A 23023-nucleotide genomic window follows, 5' to 3' on the forward strand; every position below is an offset into this window, starting at 1 on the left:
CAAAACCTATAAAATACAAAAATTATCTATATATTGCATAAAAAGGGAATGGAAACTTGTTCAAAATCGAAGGCATAATCTTCCACACGCCACTTGCCATTTTGTCTCAGTCTTTAACCCTAACTAGGCCGGGCTATTTAGGTAGTTGATAGAGCCGGAGGGGGGCCTCCCAGGCCCCCCCTCCAGATCTCGGCCGTCGACCGCGCGATCGCAACGAAAATTGGCACATACATTGCCTATGATGTAATCTTAAATACCTTGAAGTTAATTTTTCAAAAAATTATCATTTATGCTAAATTAGGCTAATTTATGCATAATGATGCATGAAATCAGACTATTTGGTATAAATCGCAAAATAAAGCTCAAAACAGGCACATTTTTTGTGTAAATATTCTTTTTAGTGTCCTTAGCAAATGTAATAAAAAAAAATTGTGACATCAGAGAAAATTCTTTTGTATTTTATTGTTTTTTTGAATTTCTTATGTATTTCTTTGTTTTTTTGACTTTATGTTTTCCATTGTTTTTTCGATGAAATTTGTCCGCGACATCGCTCCGAACAAGAAAATATGTTATTCATTGATTTTAATCAATAAAACACCAAAATAATCATGCTTTTATGAAATTTGCCTGTAAGCACAGTTTGCATTGAAATTGTACACGAATTCACGTTTTTGAGCAATTTTTGGTCTGACATGCATGTACATATTTATGCGTAACTTCACAACCACGCGCCCGGGCGTCGCAAATTTGGTGTCAAAAGATGCGGGAGACTCGAAAGAAAAAAGTCATGAAACGTCGCGGCGATACCTTTTTGCGATTGCGATACATCGCGCGGAACGTCGAGGGGGGGGCCTCGGAGGCCCCCCCCCCCCCCCCGGCCTAGTTAGGGTTAACCCTATATCAATGGGGGGTCAAATTGACCCCCTCGACATTTCGCGCCATGATTCCGCAACGTGCAGAGATTTTGCCGCGTCGTTTCATGACTTTTTTCATTGAAGTCTCCCGCATATTTTGAGACCAAATTTGTGATGTCCAGGTACACCATTCTGAAGTTACATAATGTTTTGCATATGCATGTCAACCTAAAAACAGCTCAAATTCATGATATTGTGTGCAAATCCAATGCAAATTGTGTTTTTTTGTTAAATTTATATAAATTAGATTATTTAAACTTTTAATCATAGAAATTAATCAATTCTAATGTAGATAAGCTTGAAAAAGTCCCTGCAACAAATTTTGGCCAAAAAACAATAGAAAACAAAAGGTCAAAAACAATGAAATACATAAGAAATTAACAAAAAATAAAAAAAAAGAAATTGATTTTGATTGTGCAATCTTTTTTCAAGAAAATTGTTTGATATGCCTTGAGGAATTCTGACACAAAACTTGAGCAATCCTTCAGCCTTTTTAAAACTTGGTCTCAAATACTAAGTAGCCCAGTAAAAATAGGGTTAAAGAGGTTCCAAATATTATACCCTTTACATCAGCTTTACATAAAAAATGAAAACATGAAAATGAATTGAATTGAATCTCATACTCTGGAAGAGAAGGGTTAAGAGCTCAAACTGAGGGAAAAAAGTTGTATTCATGGTGGAAGGTATCTAGGTTCACAATACTTACTGGTATCTACAATGCATATCATTGCCATCTTCTACCCCCCCCCCCCCCCTCCCTCATGAAAAAGGAAGAAAAGAAAAACCCTGGGAGCATTTTACTGTTCCTTCACTATGAAATTTTAAATCTAATATGCACATTGCAAATCCACAGCATCAGCTAGGCTTCCACCAGATTTTCTGACGGTCTGTCGATTGAGAACAGTCACTGCTTTATACCGAACAATCCTGCACAGACAGGCAGAGATGAGCTAAAAGTGTGCAATGCACTGCTCATGCTTGGGAATATTTTGTGAGGAACTGTTAATAATTTAAGGGACAGGTTTACCTTAAAAAAACATGTGTATTGAAGTGAATGTAGCAGCATCAATAGTACATGTATATCAGTGAAAGTTTGAGGAAAAGTAGACAATCTGTTCAAAAGTTTCAATGTTTCTGTGCAATCACTGCTAGATGAGAAGACTAGTACAGTTTGTGATGTCACATGCATGGAACAATATAAGGAAATAAAAAGAGAATTCCACAAAATTTCTTTTTTGAATAAAGTACACATTCCCTTGACTTGTTACTGCTGTATGTTACGGGTAACATTATCTTCCCTGCCTATAATGAAAGAGGCAAGTCAAGTGCTGGTGTATCATGTGAGAAAAGTGAAAATATGTTGAATATTCCTCATACTTTCTTTGTATCATTGTACCCGTGTGAGGTACATCACAAGTCTTCTCATTTAGCAGTGGTGGCAGTGAAACTTTAAAAATGTATAACTTTGGAACGGATTGTCTAATATTCCTTAAACTTTCACTGATGTATTTTATTACATTTGTAATATCACTGCATTACCTCAATTCACATAAGGTTAACTTGTCCTTCAGTATACATAGAGGTTACCTGGCGTTCCAGTAAAACGGTGAGAATCACAAAAAAAAAAAAAATGTTCGATACCAACCTGGCTCTTCCTTTCCGGGGATCATGCCGAACACGTTGGTGATGGGAGTGACCTTTCGCACGTTATTGATGGTCATCTTGAACCGACGGGCATGGTTGGCAAACCCGGGCCCCACCTCAAAGGCATTATCCTCCAAACCCTGCCAATCTGGCGGGGCCCTTGGTAGACTCAGGGCCCTACAGGCAAAACCAGATCAGACATTAAAATGTTACAGCAGAAATTAAAATGAAATAACTAATTTAATACAACATGTCATTATATAAACTGTTCATCACACAAGCAGTCCATACATGAATGAAAAAGTGGTAGTATACAGGTCTGGTGCAAAGAATGGGGGGGGGGGGGAATGGCTCAGGGCCCCCCTTTTTGCATACATTTGTATTATAGGAATAGAAAGGGTCAAACCAGATGGGGCCCTCCCTTTTTTTGACATAGCAAAACAAAACAAAGAGGCGATCTGTTTGTCACAAAGAATTTCATTTTGTTTTTCTTGAGTGGCATTTTCTCTCTACTGCTGCATAAAGTGCTAATCACCATTTGCTGTCTATTTGGAGTACAGTAGATGTCCAATTCAGCACACATGGGCACAAATTCACAAGGGTAGTTTAAATTTTGTATGCTGCACCTACATACTCATTTCACTGCTCTTTACATGTTTTCATATACTTTATGCACCCGCAGGCGTGCATTTAAAAGCGAAACTCTAATCCATTTTTAAGCTGATTAATATAGGAAAAGTAGAGATGTCCCATGGCGACTGTATATGCCTCTGCCGTATCACATGGTGAGAGCCGTTACACAAGATAATCATAGTTGTATGTAAAAAATGTATCAATCACATCTCTATGAGGTTATACTCACTTCAAGTATCTTCTTGCTTGCTCGTATCCAATCGTCTGGACGGGAAAGTCATGGGTTATATCCACGTCTGCTGGAATACTCTCTTAAGAAGTAGGTAAAACAAGAGAAAAAGAGTCATTATTAAAATTTCCTACCTCAATAGCACCAGGCAGTAAAGCATTGAGAACTTTGTAACTTTGTCATTATTTCTATCTAGTAGTCAGGCTATTAACTTCTACTGACATATAAATGTGATGACCCTGCCCAAAAACCCACAAAAGCTCACAGATTAGGATTCTCTCTAATTGACCAAAATACATGTATGTCATTTGGGTTGACCAACTCAGATGTTTTAAGTTTGTCTTATACCTGATGGGACAATAATCTTTTCTCTACCTACTGTCAAAATGGGGCAGCTTAAAGGTCCTTTTTACCCTTGGGAGCAGTGATTTAGAAAATGTTTAAGATATCTCTTTTGAGGCATCACAAAACATCCTACCATATAAAATTTTTGCAATGAAGGAGATACATTTGTACTGACATTTGCCTCATTAAATCATAACTGCAGATGATTTAGTCTAGAAGCATTTTTTAGTAAACTATTGTTCACATTTTGTATTCAAGAATACTTAACATCGATTATACCAGTTCAAAGTTTTACATTGGTTTTTTTCTATCCCTAACTCACATTTTAGAACTATTTTGAAGCACTAATGCTGGGTTTTTGTTTTATCTGCAAATGGTAAATTATGCCTTTAAAGCAAAACCAAATGTGAGATATTAGCAGTTTTTCAGGACCATATATATATATATATATATATTTTTTTTTTTATTATTTTTTTTTTGACAGGTGCTGCTTCCATTGGGGAATCAAATACTTCTGCACAACAAGCCTGACAGCCCTAATTTTAAGTCCTCTTTTCTCCCTATTCTAAAAACTCTATGAAACTCTATTTCAGTCACTTTTTTGAATGGGTTAAGATAGTCCAATTTTAAAAAGTTATCAATCACATTAAAGCTCAGAGTTTTATTCTTTTATGTAGAAAAGTAGACATTTAAACTTTTTGTAGGTTTTAAGCTGGTATATTGTGACTCTATCGATAGAGGAAACAAAAAAGGTGCTGACTATAAAATAGATACAACTATTGTAGCTAGCACAGTCACTTTGCAGTCAATATGAGTTTGTTCCACATTAGTACTACTATTCCCAAAGAAAAGTAAAAAGTAGGTGTCAGATCTGTGGTAAGTCTACTGCAGATCTGCTGCAGACCAAAATTCTTCCGCAAAGGAGTATGCCGAAGTATGCAGCAGCACGAAATGCTACTGCAGACTGGCCACAGAGAAGTGATATGAAGCAAAAACTGTGAGAGGATCTGTGACACAGGATACATGAGTTTACTGTGGAATGCTTAAAAAAAAAGATAATTGGTGATGCAAATCAGCAAACATACTCTCAATGAGCAACCCATGTGTTAACAGCAAAAGCAAATACAATTGTATAAGACAAAAACATGAAATCAAAGGTACAGATTTGTGAGCTAGCTGCAAATTTCACATGCCTCACATGAACGCAATTCTTTGACAAACGTAAGACAGGGTTTACAGAGCTGTGAAATATCTTTCTAAAATCCATGCAGATGGTGCAAGTAGGAGAGTTATGAAAGGAGGTTAAAGTGTTGAGGTGAGCATTATTAGCATATCTGTCTCCTTACCTGGTGGTGGTCTAGTTACATTCTCTGACACGGACAAGAATGAGTCATTCAGCTTTCGATAGTCTGCCATACCGAGGGGAGGGAGTGGAGACAACAAATGGAACAGCATAACAACAAACACAGGTCGGAGTTTAGCTAATTCCAATCATGCTAAAGACAATACCAACAGAAACAAATCATTCTTTGGGAACAGTGCAAACAGCAATACATTAAATTGCACAGAAAACAAAAGATGAGCTGCCCTTTCACACATTCTTTCACTGTGTTTCATTTAAAGACCCGGTAATGTGGGGTTTTGTGGGTGGTACAATTAATTCGCTGACCACGGGGGTGCATTTGAAAACCTGGAGTAGCACCGGTCAGCGAATAAATGCATCAAAGTGTAGGCTTATCAGACATTCCAGTTGAGTTTCTTCAGCTGTGTGTGTGTACCTTACATAGAGATCAGTGATTAAGTTGTACACAATTCGTTAAAGGGACTCTCGAATACGTGTATATCCGAACTGCACCAGCCTTCCCACTGCATGATACCCCACGCTACCTGGTCTTTAACATGCACTTGAACACATGACAACGAAAAGGAAATCTACAGAAATTGATTTCATTCAATCCTGGAGAAAAGGGTTACTTACTTAACAATACTGTGGATTAAGCATTTTCTACCAAGTTTCAACATGACCTTTTACCAACTGCAGTTATCATAACGTTATAGTGAAAGAACAGCAGTTGATAAACTCCTATCCCTAGAAGGTTCTTTAAAACATTTCTGAACTTGACTTGTATAGACATGCATTACCTAAGTTCTATCTTTAAAAAGAAAAAAAAAAAACCTTTCACAATATCCTCAAGTTTGCTTTACTAAGCAGAGTAAGACTACAGCAGACATTATGGCAAAAATTTCATAAACATCAGACTTATATTACAAAAGATTCCATGAATACTGAAATTTTGCATGTTGTTATGAATTCAAATACAATGTAGTGATACAATAGCAAACACAGATCTATAGGAAATGGCACTCAGTGATAAAATCATTGCCTCAAAAGTCATCCACTCCGTACTGTAAAAGTAGATATCTTAACGGTGTGGAAATTTTTGCTCATTTCCCTCAACCAGAAAGTAGCTATAAACATAGTATGTACACATACAATTTAATACATGTAGTATGTACGTATGTGCCTTGAGCACTCTACAGAGTGGATTTGATGCAATTCAAGTCATATACACTATCATTATTATTTCTAAAATAAAAGCACAGAAATATTTTTGCTCGTGATATGTTACACTGTCAAAAGTTTTCATTATGCAGAAATAAAAGCACACAAAAATTCATTAAATACTGTACCCGGCTGAGGGTGAAAAATCTTACTCACACAAAACTAACACTTTTACAGTAACTTTATACAAATCTTCACTAGATTTCTCTTTTTGACATGCATTAAAAATAGCAACAATGCAATACTGTACTTCACATCAAAGTGTTGGTTGAGTATCAATTAGTTAGTGATGACAGCTTTAATTGGAGATGGGGTTGTATGGACAAAAAAAAAAAGATTACTTTTGTGCACTTTGGTGCATTTAGAAATGGGAGAACTTTGACTGATTGCATTTTCACTTCAATTTCATTTATCAATGCTACCAATATCATTACTCAAAGGTACATGTAACACATGATACTTTAAAATTTTAATTCAACAAAACCTTTTCCCAGTTGTTCAGCTTATTCCACCCAGTTCATTAAAAATTAACCTGTACATAAAGCCACGCAACTTTTAATAGAAGCGTTTATGGCTGGAAATGCAGTACAGCATACATGTAGTTGTAGAGAAAATTGCATGCTTTGCTGTGATGTAAATTTTACTGCTTGTAAAACCATGCTCTCAATATGCTCTGACATACTTGCGATTTATAGATCAGTTTGATAGATGCAGGGTTGCGCGTTTGAGCAAAATACAAAATCTGTATGTCAAGTTGGGAAAATTGAGTTGTTGTTTTTTTATCAGAGTAACTCTTTACATTGCCTTAATCTATTGTAAATTAATTGCACTACACATTATCTTTAATTTTACAGGAAAAATGTATAATGTAAATTTTGAGATTAAACTGCAGATCCACAGTTAACAATTAACAATTACATAACAATCACAAATTGAATCATGGCAATTTCAAAGGAACTGCTCATGTTTGCAGCAAAATCAATTTCAAGTTCTGTCAATGCTACAGCATGGACAAATATGTCAGCTGAAAATGTGAAAGGCACACCATGTAAAAGAAATAGACAGCATGCAAGTAGCAGGGAGTGCTTACATCAGCAAATAAAGCAGTACTAGCTAACAAATTGCCACATTGTTGAATGATTTGTATCTATTTCTTGTGCTGTACCCTGGGCTACAAAAAAAAAAAACAAACAAACCCAAAACCCCCAAAAAACCCCAACAACAACAAAAACAAAACAAAACAGGTGAATGTAATTATTGGCATTCTATGCAAGATGATTCTGAGCACTGTGTTAGTAAAATCTTTGATAAAAAAAAAGACAAAGACTGCTAACACATTAAAGGTACAATTTACCTTTTGGAGCAGCGATTTAAAAAATGTTTGAGATATCACATATTTGATGTATATGTGTAAGTCAGTTGTATCACAAAACATCCTACCATGTAAAAATTGGGGGTAATTGCCCTCTGGGGGTAATTGCCCGGACACGGTAAAAATTTTGCAATAAAGCCTATTCAAGGAGATATCACTATTTTTCTCAATAACATAACCACGCGGCCCGGGTTCGCACGCGAGTCTGGACTAAGCAATGTTATGTGTAAGCATACCGTCCCCTCTAGCAAGAGGCAAAACACTCTGTCCCTCGGACAGGACATAAAATGGAGGTCCCGAGTATGAGAGAGCAACAACTCATGAACGTAAAAGATCCCGCTTCACTCATTCATTGCAAAGAGCAGGGTGTGAGATATTAGCAGTTTCTCAGGACCATATATATATATATATATATATATTTTTTTTTTTTTTTTTTTTTTTTTTTTGACAGGTGCTGCTTCCATTGGGGAATCAAATACTTCTGCACAACAAGCCTGACAGCCCTAATTTTAAGTCCTCTTTTCTCCCTATTCTAAAAACTCTATGAAACTCTATAGTAATGGTGTAGGCAGCAGCACCAGTACTACTACATGTACACTATGCATTGTCAGCCAACAAATAAAAATAAGTAATCATGAGTCCAGTTTGCGGATTAGAATGTTTTAGTTTTGAATATCACTGTCCCAAATTATGATTTTTTTTTTTCTAGAATAAATATAAAAATGTGTTATCACTATTTTAATTACATTAAACACATGTCACAACTGGGATGATTTCGACATAGGGAATATTACTGCCAACTGCTAAAATTTGGCCGCCATGATAGCAGCGTGTAACTGTACATCTTAAGAACACAAAATGACGCTATATACATGTATGGCCCAAACCAGGTTATAACGGTATCCCAGCTTATAACAAACCAAATCATATCGTTGGCTGAGAACCAGAAGGGCATTATCACAATTTTTAGAGGTATTGAATTCTTGGTATCATGTTGTAGTGATTGATCTCCAACAGTGTCAATTTCAAATTAGTTTCATTTTCAGTAAAATCTAAAAATTACAACCACCAGGGTGCTATTATACCTAATATATGGAACAGTGATTATAAATCTATCCACTTTTGATGAAACATAAACTTTTCATTTCATGGAAATTTATTGTTTCATATCTATTTTACGCTCAAATCTTACAACGCAATAGTGCCCTTCTAGTTCTCAGCTGATGATATACAAAATGCACACAATTACAATGTACACCGACACTTAATAATCTCTTAAAAAATATGTTACAAACATTCTACACCAATCATAACTGTATCAAAAAGGGATAAGACAGGGTGCATTTATCAATGTTTGACTGGAAGTCTATGAACATGAAATCAGTGTAGCTGTCATAGATCCACATTGAACTAATCAATTCTATAGGCTAACTACTACAATTTGCAAGCACAGAAAATGCACAATTAAGAAAAAAAAGGGGGGGGGGGTTGACATGTCAGTCAGTCGACCCAAATAGCTTATGCATCGCTATCTGGGTACAGCTAGTGTATGAATGCCTATAAGATATCATGCAAAATGAAAATTGAAAGAAAAAATAACAAATGAATCTCTTCTTGACCCATTGAAGACTACATTTTACTCCTGCATACATTGGGACAGGTATCTATGGGAAATGCATGTTGTAGCAAAATCAGCCCGTCCTCAACGGGTTAATACAACCAATTTTGACAGGTTAAAACAATTTCATTTGTGGTGTTGAAATCTTTGTGCATTTGGCACAATGCAAAATTAGTGCGAAAATAAAAGCGTGCAAATATTTTGCTTGTAATGCGCGATTCTATCTCTTTCGCTCTATGTTAAATCTAAATAAAAGAAATTCATTTTACCAAGTCTGAGCACACACAAAAAAAATACACACACAAAAAAATCACTTTTAACCCTTGTGAAGATAACTCACCTAAAGAGGGCAGCAGAGGAGTGAGGGGATCACCAAACGCTGTCCGCACCGATTCACGGATTGTGGCATTGAGCGGCAACCACCATGATGATGCGGGACTGGAGTCTTTGGTGGCATTTGGCAAATAGTGTAGCGCACCCGGGAACACAACGAGCCCAACGCCACCGTGCTCACGACAGCCTTGGATCTGGCAGCAATGAAATCAAACGTCAAAATAAATAATATGACCAGAGCAACTTGACTGCAGTGTGTGTCAGGTGTATGGAATATTGCTGCCTTTTTACACTATCAATAATTCTACTACTGTCAAATCTGTATCTAGCGGCCACCTACATGTAAGGGAGATGAAAAAAGTGGCCATTATAGACAGGTGGCCACTATAGACATGGTATTTTACATGCTTTTTCTCTCGGAGGGAATTGTTTGCACAGTCACAGGTGGCCATGTATGGCAGGTGGCTGCTGTAGACAGGTGGTCGCTGAGACAGGTTTGACTGTACTTGAAGATGATCCTTCAAATTCACTGATTTTCATCACTGAACACGAGGACGAACTTTTAACTTTGTTTGTTCAGAGGAAATCTTTAACATTTTATTTCTATCGATCACACCAAACAAGTCACATTTTCATAGGACTTTTTAGATTAAAGTGCAATGACCTTTGCTCATGACCTTTCACCTGTCATTCATAGAAATGATTGTCTTTGGCCACAGTTCAGTAACCTTCAACCTCTGTCCCAGAGTGATTCCCCCCCCCAAAAAAAAAAAAAAAAAAAAATCAAACTGGCACATCTTTACCTCGATAGCACAACATCTTTGCTGAATATCTTAAAAATTCATCAAAGGATATTTCTTAAATCATGTCCACAGTATCTGGGTGCTTGGACAATAAGATAGACAAATGGACTGACAAACTGCCGACACACACACACACACACACACACACATACGCGCGCAAAAAAAAAAATGCCTCTGGCACCCTGTGTAGAAGAGACACGAAAACAGCATATTCTAAGAAAGAAGAGAGCCTAACAGGAAATACTTTGAAACAAAATGACTGATGGGTTTAAACCCTTGAGCAAAGTGAATTCCTGTGCTGCATGGGACCTACTGAAATAGCCTGTAGGATTTTGCTGACATTTCCTTGTTTGAGGTAATCATTCTCACACAGTGGAAGAGACTTTGTCTGGCTGGACTGATTTCCGAGCACTTGCTGAATGTTCATTGCAGTATTTGGCATGAGTGAATGACTTTGAATAATGATACTTTGGCAGTGACATAAACACTTATCATTTTGTCTTCTTCAGGCATTATATATGCAGAGGGGGTGGGAGAGGGGCTTTGTCACATCCTCTATGTAACAATGCTATTTTAAAATTGCCTGACAAATATAAATTTATATTGACCCACAAGGGCAAACTGGGAAAAAGCTATGCCCTAGCAGAAACTAGAGCACGCGCGTTAGTGCGCTTGCAAACCTAAAATACGCGCAGCCTGAACTCCCAAGTTCATTGACCCTACCTGCCAAAATATAAAAAATCCTTCATAAATTTCCCCGAAATTCTCAGATCACTACCAAAAGTTAAAGGACAAGTTCACCTTCATAGACATGTGGATTGAGTGAATGCAGCAATATTAGTAGAACACATCAGCAACAGTTTGAGGAAAATTGGACAATCCATTTGAAAGTTATGACTTTTTAAAGTTTCTGCTTAGTCACTGCTGGATGAGAAGACTACTACAGCTTGTGATGTCATATGTGTACAACGATATAAAGAAAATATAGAGAAAATTCAAGATATTTTCACTTTTCTTGCATAATAAAAGAACACTTGACTTCCATCTTTCGGAAGGCAAGGGGGAATAATATTACCCTTAACATACGTCAGGGACGAGTCAAGGAAATGTGCATTTTTTTCAAAAAGTAAAATTTTGCGAAATTCTCTTTATATTTTCCTTATATTGTTGTACGCATGTGACATCATACACTGTAGTAGTCTTCTCATCCAGCAGTGACTGTGCAGATACTTTAAAAATTCATAACTTTCAAACAAAACTTTCTTAATCCACATGTATATGAAGGTGGACTTGTCCTTTAATTGTTTGTAACTTGTGTCATTCTCAACCTTACCTACAAGTTTCATCCCAATCCGTTAACTACTTTTTGAGTTATTTTGCACACGGACAAACGAACTAATTATTAAACGAACTAACAAACAAACCAACGGTAACAAAAACATAACCTCCCCCCTTGGCGGAAGTAATAAGCTAACCATCAGATACTAAAGATTTTAGATAAACTGGCTTTTATATTTGTGCTGTCAACCATGTGAAAGACAATGTAAAAACAAAGACCTGTTCAAGGAAAGAGCAAAAACAATTGAAGTAAAATACTTCTGCACTGCTTTTGTGATGGCTGTCATCAGTTTTTCTAAAATATATTATCTGAATTTATTTCAGCATTAGGTCAAACTCCTGACAGGTGGAACAAAAGAAAAACCCAAAACAGTGTTTTTGTTGGTACATTTTGAGACTTCTGAAGTAAACAAAAAGTAAACACTGAGTTTTTGAACACATTACACATTCAAACTGTCACATATACTGTCATTAGAATCATGTTTCTTTGAGGTTTTTGGATTTATGATTTCTGACTTTCTTAGGATAACATAGCCACACATCATATACCAGGTATGGCTACAAAACAGGGCTCAACACCTGAACACTAACTTTTTTTTTTCCCTCTGGTGGCACATTCTGGCCATTGAAAGATAACCTTCTTTTTACAGTCTGTAAATATGGTGGCCAAACTTAAATTTCTAGTTGCTCTGGGCCACCAGGTCACCAGGCCACTGCTAATGTTCAGCCCTGCTTATATCTTTTTCGACATATACAAACAGATGCACATACACACACACACACACACACAGAGGAGACTGAACTTACAATATTCCTGATGGAAAGCTTGCCCATTCTGACCAAGCAGATGTGTCCATCGATGGGAATGTTTCCCACATTCTTCAGCTTGTGGAAATCTTCCGCTCGCCCGTAATTGATGTAGACCAGATCCGCCTGTGAAGTGTAAGTGGAGAAGGAGTTTCCAATGTGAAAAGACATTCAATTCCTTGGAGATGAAATGATGACTGCAGAAATTTTGCTGACATAAAGTTAAAAGGTCAGCATTAACAATGGCTGGTGATAGGTGAATTTTCAAACGGGTCTGATAGAATGTTCCTCCGCAAGTGTGGAGATCATATGTCAAACTTGGCTGATTGCTATGCTTTTGTAGTAGTAGTGACTCTTTTGGAAAACAAAAGCAAAGCCAAGAAAAACACATACAAAACAAAACAAATAAACTTGAAAAAACAGTAAATACATCAGGAAGAAGAAGAAGAAAAATTAACAGAGATTTACAAAAGGAAAACCCCACAACTTCATGTTGACTTTTACTGAAAATGATGTTAAATAGAGATCTATAGGCAATTATATGTGTGGTGAGAAAATGTGCATGTCTGATGAGGCAGTCCTGTATTCACCACACAACTTTCCTGGCTGATTTTACCGAAACTAAAATAAATATGACATACAGTGAGGATTTGTGTGCAGGTTGTAAACAGGCTATCTGTCAAAGGATAACATCTGCTTAAATTCAAATTATGACCTACAGTGTATAGAGTGCATTATAACATTTTGCAATGATTAAAACTTTATGACTCACTTTGCCCCATTCTAAAGTAATCAGCAGGCATTACATTTTTGTAATGTCATCCAATAAATTAAATAACATGGGACTGCAATTTTCCCTTCCCTATGTGGATACAATTGAGCAACGTAGCTCCCTGTGGCTTTTCAGACAAGGACAGCAAGTACAAATGCATCTATAATCTATCATTGCACATAACTCAACTTATCAGCTAAAATATCTTATAGCCACAAAAATACCTCTCTCCCTCTCTTGAGATGCCTGTAAGATGCCATCAGCAAACAGAAAAGAAAGGACAGTTTAATATTAGAGGAGAAAAAAAAAATACTCTCCCTGCTCTTTTGAAAGCTCATCTGAACTGAAAATTGTCACATGTTCTTTTGATCAGGGAGGTGGAACACTGCATTATTTAAACTGGTGACTGTAAATCCTGGTCATATAAACCATGAAGTTTCAAACCATGAAGTTTCAAGCCATTTTACTGACACAGCTGCCTTCTTTTCACTGATACCCAAATACTTGCGATGAAGTATTAATTCAAAGGTGCACTGTTCACCATTGGGAGAAGTGATGTAAACAATGTTTGAGCTACCACATTTGATGCATGTGTAGGTCAGTTGTATCACAAAATATCCTACCATATAACAATTTTGCAATAAAGCCTAAAATATAAGGAGATCACTATTTTTCTCAGTGATCCACAACTGTATTTAGACAGTTTATTCTAGAAACAATCTTATTACTATTCACATTTTGTATATCTAGCAATATTTAAAACTGATTTAGTGTGTTTGTACAAGAAATATTATGTTTATTTATGGTGTAGCAGTGAGCATGTCTCATTCATTCCATAGTCATACATCTCACTGCCACTTTCTCTTCCCACTTCCTTTCCGCTCCCCGTCATTTGTCTTCACCTCATCACACGATATCAGTGATGTAAACGTAAACAACACCGGAAAGTCACCGGGACATGTTTTGTAAACATGATGTACAGTGATATATCAAATGTAAATGTGTTGGAATGATATACTGGAGAACAGTGAATAAAGAACACTTGAAGAGTTTGTTCGCAAAAACCGATAAGTCCATTTTTGAAGATTTTGAAGTACGGTCGCTGTTATAAAGTACAAAATAATACCTTTTGAACGATATATTGGTCACTACATATAGAGGTAGATTTTTGAAGATATGGTCGAAAGAAGCAAAAATTTTCCTCTTATTCTCTTTATTTTTCTTGACCTTTAATCGCAAATATCTCCATTTGGCAAATATGGACTTATTGGTTTTTGCAAACAAACTCTTCACTTGCATTTTGACTCCAGAACCAAGCAGTCATGCCTCCATTCTTCTCCTAAGTCCATAAGCATCCAACTAACCCCACAAACATAACATGATTATACTGATTAACATTTTTGCATTGCTTGTTTCTATTCCTAACTTGCATTTCCCAACTATTTTGAAGCACTAAAGCTGGGTTTTTTGTTTCATCTGCAAATGGTAAATAATGCCTTTAACAAAAAGTGCCTTTGAGAAATGAGCATGCCATCATTTTTTTTATCATTCTCATGGGTGACTGCAAACCAGAAGTTAGAGTTAACTTTTATTCTTGCTCACAGCATAAATTTTAGTCATGCATTTACAATGTACCCAGCAACAACAACAACAACAACAAAAAACAAACAAACAGACAACTCGACTTGACTCAACTTTAAAGCACAAAAAGAAAACAAAAACAAAAACAAATAAACAAACAAAATGATGGTTTTGAGACTCTCAAACTGTAACAAACAAGAAAAGGAAACCAACTGAAGCCGCAATTGTGAGCTGGAAGAATTCACATGTGCAGGATTTTGGCTATGATATACTGTACAAGCTGAAATTTTCGCGAATTGCTACTTGGCGGACATTTTCGTGTGTTGTTAATTTCGTGGTTGTGTGGGTATACCTGAACTTAGTTATTCGCGCGTTGTTATTTTCGCGGTTCAAAGGCAATTCGCGAAATTCGCGAAAATAAAACCACCGCGAAAATTTCAGCTCGTACAGTATTACAACACCAATACACATTGAGCCCTTATTGTTACTGTGTGTGTGTGTGTGTGTGTGTGTGTGTGTGTGTACATTCATGTGCAACAAAGCATCAATTCGCACATCATCTACAATGCCGGCATGCTTCGCTGCCCATGCAGGAGCCGTTCTTTTCATAAAGACAAATTAACATACATGTATCATACTCTGATTTCAAGACCAGCAAATATCTGTACAATATGAGTCCAGACTACATCCATCAATATGCCTCATGTTTTTCTGAACGCTGATTTTCTTCTCTCTCTTTTTTTTTTTTTTGGTAGTCTTTGTACATTCAGTGATTTGCAAAATGCACATGTTTGGAGAAGACTAGAGATTGAGACTTGTCTGCATGTCGTATTTGATCAGCATTTTCAGAAATATAAACATAGAAAACGAAACAAGAAATACCAATGCCTTTCAATAGAGTATTTTGTCTCTCCCATTTACTCAGTTTTCCTATTTGTACTCGCTGTGACAGAAGTTGGGTCAGATGAAAAGTGCAGAGTCAAAGTGAAAAGTGACTGCGATTGGCATATTTTCTGCTGTCATGTCCAAACTAAAGTGGTTTCATAAGGTCTACATGTAGGAATCTATGCCTGTGCTGGGGCCTAGATCTTGCTTGGCTTTTAACCCTATTCTAACTGGGGGGGGGGGGGGGGGGGTCAAATTGACCCCCCCTCGACGTTTCGCGCCACGATTTCGCGACTCGCAAAGATTTTGCCGCGTCGTTTCACGACTTTTTTCATTGAAGTCTCCCGCATATTTTGAGACCAAATTTGCGACGTTCGGGTACACCGTTCTGAAGTTACATAATGTTTTGCATATGCATGTCAACCCAAAAACAGCTCAAACTCATGATATCGTGTGCAAATCCAATGCAAGTTGTGTTTTTTGGTTTTAATTGATATAAATAGGATTATTTCAACTTTTAACCATTGAAATTAATCAATTCTAGTGTAGATAAGCCTGAAAAAGTGCCTGCAACAAATTTTGGCAAAAAAAACAATAGAAAACAAAAGGTCGAAAAAACAATAAAATACATAAGAAATTAACAAAACAATAGAAAACAAAAGAAATTGATTTTGATTGTGCTATTTTTTTACACAAAAATTGCTTAATGTGTCTTGAGGAATTCTGACACAAAAATTTAGCAATCCTCCAGTCTTTTTGATGGAGTTATAGGTGAAAATATGATTTCATGCACAAATTTGCATAATTAATTTATTAAAAGTAGATAGGCAATATTTTTCTATTGTATGACCATGTAATCTTGTAGTTGACATCCAGCTCTATCTTCAGGCAAAATTTCGTGGCGATCGCGCGATCGGCGGCCGATATCTGAAGGGGGGGGGGGGGTCAAATTGACCCCCCCCCAGTAAAAACTTGGTCTCAAATAGCCCAGTTAGAATAGGGTTAAATGTTTATAATATATTTTTCTAGATCACATTTCTGTGTAAAATAAAAGCAGTAATGACTGTTCTATTAACCCGTTGAGGACGGACTGATTTTGCCACAATACGCATTTCCCATACACACTTGCCCGAGTATACTCGGGACTAGTCCTCAACGGGTTAAACAAACACAGGCTGAAAAACCATAAATTTCATATCTTCAGGGGTTGAATAAATAATCTGTTCATTAGTAATTACCATCAAACACAATACATTACCCTGGTATGCTGTCAGCACTACACTACACATTATACATTAACATGTGATTTTTTAAGCAAGTATATTCCTAGCTATTCACTTCAATCGTAAAACAACCAAGACAACACCCGACTGCTTAACATGTTGTTCTCTTTTCTGATACAACGTCTCACAGCAACACTACATAGTACAAATGACAGATTTATACATTATTAGCCAGCACATGAAAGCGTTATCCACCATTACAAGAAGTCGGAATGTGGTCAAAATAAAACCTGTAATCTGAGAGAAGTCTGCTATTGAAAAACTTCATTAATTGCTTCCCTTCCATTTAGTATCAGAAGCAATGATATATATATATATATATATTTTTTTTTTTTTTTTGTGAGGTTGAAGCAATCCTGTAGTTTGATACACAGTCCATGAAAGACTGAAATCAGAACGCCATGAAGTGTTACATTAGGGTAACATGCCAGTCTGATCGGTGCTAGAGAACATGCATGCTGGGGTCTTTCAAAGGGAGTGTTTACACATCCACGAACTCTGATCCCTTTCACAAAAGGCACACTGGAGGTGATTGAACACGATGATTCCTGCGGAACAATATCGCAATATCCTTATATCAATATTCAGGATTTCCGGCATATTTTCTGCTCACAAGAAGAAGAAAGTTAAATCTGGCATTCACACTCCAAGCAGCCACATCCATAAGTTACAATTGTAGCTGCTGCTACAGTAGCCACAAATTTGAAAATTGTAATATACATTTGTATTAAAAGAACAGCATAATTAAACGGCAACCTTGCAACACTTACTATGCTTTCCAACCCCAGAAAACGAATCCTAACCATTCACACAATCTTACAAACAAGTTCATCCAATTGGTGGATCTGTCAAAATTTTGAATCTGTCAAAATTTTCTGAGGCAAGGCAGATAGAAGCCATGCGGAGAATTATCAATAACAGATAAAGAGAGAGAGAGACAGTCGAGGGAAAGACTAATGAAGAAAAGAAATAATCAGGAAGCCTTTTTTTGCAAGGGTCTCACTTACAGTTATCTCTGCATTGGGACTGTATGGGTTAAATCCCGGAAGGGTGCCGTTAACCAAGGTGTCCGTAGGATAGTACGTCGAGCTCCCAAACGTGCCTGGAGGGCTCACGACCACATCCAGCCGACTTGGGTTTGTCCTGGGCATGGGAGAGCAGACAAAAAGAAAGTTGCAGAAACAACATTGCCCGTATTTCACCCATTGAAGACTAGTCACAAGTATACTCAGGCAAGTATCTCATCTGGCAAATGCATGTTAAGGCAAAATCAGCTCATCCTCAATGAAGTAAAAGGGAATGACCCTCAAACATATATGTGGATTGAGTGAATGCAGCATTATTAGTCCTTTGGATAGATCAGCAAGTTTGTAGAAAATTGGACAATCTGTTAAAAAGTTTTAAAAAATGTAAAGTTTCACTGCTATTCAATTGAACAGAAGAAGATAATATAAAGAGAACTTCACAATTTGTTTTCCTTTATAAAATGCAAAGTTTACATTCTCTTGACTTTTAATGACATTCATATGTTACAGGGTATATCATTTGCCCTGCTTTCTGGATGAGAGAAAGTCAAGTGCTCTTTAATTGTGTCAGAAAACGAAAATATGTTGAACACAACATACAGTGCATTTCTATTATGGGAGGTTTGATAATCCTGTGAGTTATTACTGTCACAAATATTAGTCCACTCACAAAATTGAAGTCCTGAAAACATTACAAAATATAATTACTGGCTGAGAACCAGAAGGGTGCTATTGCATTTTTTTTTTTTTTTTTTTGAGGGGGGGGGGGGTTGGGCATTGAGTTATTGGTGTCAACTTGTAGAACTGAATCCCCTCTATATTACTGTGTCAATGTTTACCTATTTTCATAAAAATCAAAACCACTAGGGCAGTATTTTACCCAATATTTGGATCAAAGCCTATAAATCTATCCACTTTTTCTTGCATGAAAATTTATTGTCTGGTTTTTATTTGATAGTGTATGGTGCATGTACTTTGAATCAGATGCAATTTACAGATAAACATGGATTGTAACAACAGAACAAAGGCTAATTCAAGATGGAAATAAATAAGCATCATTTGTAAGATTTGCAATTTTGAGCTCTCTCTCTCTCTCTCTTCCTCATAGTCCCATACTTTGCACTTTGTGTTTCCAATTATATACTCACATGTTGGGCCTGGAGAGCTGTACATTATACTGTTTGGTGTACACCTTAAATCCATCCATGCCTATCCACATGTTCTTGATATTATCGACAATGCTCTTGCTGTTTGGTGAGCCTGCGTAGTGGGGTATCTGGGTAAATCGCCTGAAAATGTAAGACAAACAATGTATACACACATTTTTCTTTTTATCAAACAATAATATCATCAATTTTCTGATCTAGGCAATACCACTTATTTAATGAATAATCTATTAAACAAAGTAAGAATTACATTAAATGTATTACATTAAATGTAATTGTGACTGTAACCATTAAAAGTAAATCACTCAGAATAATAGAGAAATGTTTTTTTTTTTTTAATTCCTGAACCATGTTCCTTTTGAATGAAGAGTATCTAACAAGCATTAATTGTTTTGTGTTTCTGTTAAACAATTGCTGATTTCGACTAACATTTGAAAGTGCAGTTATTTTTCCAAAGTGCCACTAGCCAGCCACATACAATTTTGTATAGTATTCATAGTGAAGGATCGGGTTGAAAATAAATTCTTGTGAATACGGATAGTTTCACTATAAGAAACTATTCCAACTGAATATTCGTGTATTGAGCTGAACATATTAATCATTACACTGGCTCAGTTACTGTTTATCAATTACACTTGCACGAATAAATGCTTTGATTTGAAAATTTGAGTTTTGCTGCTTCCTACACGGAAAAGAGTCATGAGAAATCTGTATGCAATATGACTATCTTCTCTATGAAAGTGGCTGCTTACAGACCAAAGTTAATCCTGGGCTTGCGAGACTGAAGAAAGAGACATGGGGGTCCAACTCACTTGAGGTATGCATCCAGGGAGTTTCTGTCGATGATGCCGTCCAACATGGCACTGTACTGGTTGGTCGGAGTGGGTGCCTCTGTGGGCTCTGGCAGCGACTCATTGGCCGTCGCATTGGCGGGCCTCTGGAAATCGCAGTGCGGGACTATCGAGAAATGCAGGAAGTGTCCAATGACCAGCCCGACGATGAACACGGCGACGACAAGGGCCACCAGGCCGACGGCCTTGCGGTGGAAGTCACACCAGCGCTTGGTGGCAGCCCAGCGGCCGTAACCGTAATTGTCGCGAACCTTCAGGTCCAACGAGTCCATGTCCATTTCCTCTGCGAAGCGGGAGTATGCCGCCATGCCTCCATCCATCGTCATGGTGATTCAATGTGATGCCTGCCTGCATAATTTTTTAAGTGAGAGGAATAGGGAATATTAAATGCATTTTCTACTGTATAACACAATATTTTCATGGCATGAAGTCTTTACAAATTGGAGCCGATGGCAATTTTTGTGGCATCAAACTTTATTTTCACAAAGAGTATAGAGACAAGAACTTTCACGCGTATTTTAATTTCGTGAATCTTGGCTCTCCCTTGGCTGATCGGATGCATTCTAGAAGACAAAGGCTGTGAACTTTGGTGAATTAATCCTGTTAATACTGTTTGGCTTTGCCAGACCAGGGGCCTGTTTCATAGAACTTGTCATCAGTGACAAGTTGTCATAGATGTGACAAGCTACTGAAATCCTCACATTTGATTGACTGAAGCAGATTTGTCATAGAAATGTGGCAGTTGTCACTGATGACAAGTTTTATGAAACAGGCCCCTGGTCGGCCCAGCATGGCTGAAGCATTCTAAACTTCATTCCTGAGTGCCTGTCATATCTCTAGGCCCTGAAGCTTGGCATTCCCAAAAGACGACTGGAATGGAGAAGGAATGAGCACATTCTCACTCACCTACCATGCATGCCACTCAGATTAGAAGGTAGACCTAATCTGAATGCATTCTGGAATGCCAGCCTCTAACTGTCTGTGATTTTGATACATGGAAATAGTTAAAAGTGCACAGCTAGACTTAAAAAAAAAAAAAAAAAAATCAGATTTTATATCTCCAGAATATTATGCCCACATGATTTGTTCTCCAAAATGAATAAAGTCCTAAACTGAACAGTGAACTTTCAATTGCAAACTCCTGATAAGAAACAATTTGCATCTCAAACGTCCACACAATGATGAAAGTTTAAGAAATCTGAGCCATACCATTTCCTTCTCACCTAATATATGAAATAATTTCTACTTCCTTCCAGAAAGTAATTGTTCCAAGTTCAATTTCTCTGCCCCCCCCCCCAAAAAAAAAGTATGCCTTACTTCCTACTTCCTTCAATACCAAATACACATAGATACTCTAGAATAACAGTCTTGTAGATTGTCCCGTTGCATACCTTCAACTCTCTATGAAGTCTTCCTTTGCTGTATTTCTGGCATTTTTACAAATCCCATTTATTTGTTCCCCCTCCCAAACATGTACAAAAGAGTAATTTGGGATCCATACAATAGTGTCTCTACCTTTCTAATTTGGTTGGTGTGCTTTGTGTTTTTATACATGGTCAAACAGCAGTGTAAATGATAGAAAATTTGTAAGTACAATTAAAGTTACAGTAGGACCTCAATTATCTGACCATTCTTTCTCCGGATTCTCTGGACATCCAGACATCGACTGGCTGACAGGTTTTTTTTTTTTCTTTTCATGTTTCTGTGTATTTTCAGGGCCAAAGATCTCTCAAAACAAACACATGTTCAACCATTACCAGGCGAATATACGCTGAGACATATTCCAATCATCGCAGTGGGCTGTAACTTGTAAGCCAGTTCTTTTGATGATGCAATATTGATCTCATTGTTGGTCAATATCAATCAAACAAACAGCACATGAAGGGATATTTTACTTGCACTTCGTTTTAACTATAGCTGTATCAATTTTTGATATATGAATATGACAATGCCATGCAGATAATCATAACATTAGTGAATTGGTAATAATGACCCTAGCCTAATATGCTAGAAAATGCTGTACTGTAAAAGTGGAAATTTTCGCGGTGTTGAAATTTTCGCGCATTTCGCGCAACCAGAAACTAGCGCGAAAATAAAAACACACGAATATTTTTGCTTGCCATACGTTCCTGTGCGTGATGTCTTGATTCCGCGGAATTAAAAACACGCGAAACTCTTCTGACCCGGCCTAGCACGAAAAATTAGTCGCGCGAAAATATCCACTTTTACAGTATTTGAGCATTATATCTCTCTTATTATCCGGCCGAATTGACTATCCGGATGCCCGCCAGTCCCGACGTGGAAGGATAATCGAGGTCTACTGCCCTTGATCACATTGGTCACAAACTGCACCTCATAGCTGCCTTTTTGCACTGAGCATACAGCCATTATGAACAGGCAAACAGGAAAAGATTCTCTCACATTGTGATGTCATGTCATGTCACTGCATGCAACATCTCCAATATTTCTTCTTGAAAAATTTGCTCATTCATTCTAACAAAACATGAAAAGAAATACAGAAAAAAACATAAAATGACATACAACAAGCCCTCACTACACATTTTATACTAGCTGGGCACTGTAAATCAAAGAAGACAGATAATGGTGCAATGCATGTTGATACTGTACAACAGAACTATGTTGTATGTGCAGTTGTATGTGACACATTCTGTACATTGTACAACATCCAGCATGTAGCCTCTGCTATTAACATGACTGACACTCCCGCATGCTTATAATGACTCATACTCGGGGAGGATTATGATGGTATGATGCCTCTGTGAGTCCTCAAATGCAGTCTCTGTAATTGACAATGTGTCACATGACTTCTTGTCTCAAGGTCAAAATTGCAGCATTAGAAA

General features: G+C 37.1%; 1 protein-coding gene across 1 annotated transcript in view; it reads right to left on the reverse strand.

Annotated features, from left to right (window-relative positions):
* The window catches only part of LOC140238521 (N-acetylated-alpha-linked acidic dipeptidase 2-like), a 32434-nt gene extending 11942 nt beyond the window's left edge, over nt 1-20492 (reverse strand). The window contains exons 1-8 of the mRNA XM_072318425.1: nt 20124-20492; nt 19294-19434; nt 18128-18263; nt 12600-12725; nt 9659-9845; nt 5112-5174; nt 3421-3502; nt 2560-2735 (exon numbers count right to left, since the gene is read on the reverse strand). Coding sequence (XP_072174526.1) covers nt 2560-2735; nt 3421-3502; nt 5112-5174; nt 9659-9845; nt 12600-12725; nt 18128-18263; nt 19294-19434; nt 20124-20488 — 1276 coding nt within the window. The 5' untranslated portion in view covers nt 20489-20492. The remainder of the gene's footprint in view (nt 1-2559; nt 2736-3420; nt 3503-5111; nt 5175-9658; nt 9846-12599; nt 12726-18127; nt 18264-19293; nt 19435-20123) is intronic.
* Between the last annotated feature and the right edge of the window lie 2531 nt (nt 20493-23023).

Source organism: Diadema setosum, chromosome 15 (genome assembly GCF_964275005.1).
Source record: "Diadema setosum chromosome 15, eeDiaSeto1, whole genome shotgun sequence".
Taxonomy (NCBI): Eukaryota; Metazoa; Echinodermata; class Echinoidea; order Diadematoida; family Diadematidae; genus Diadema; species Diadema setosum.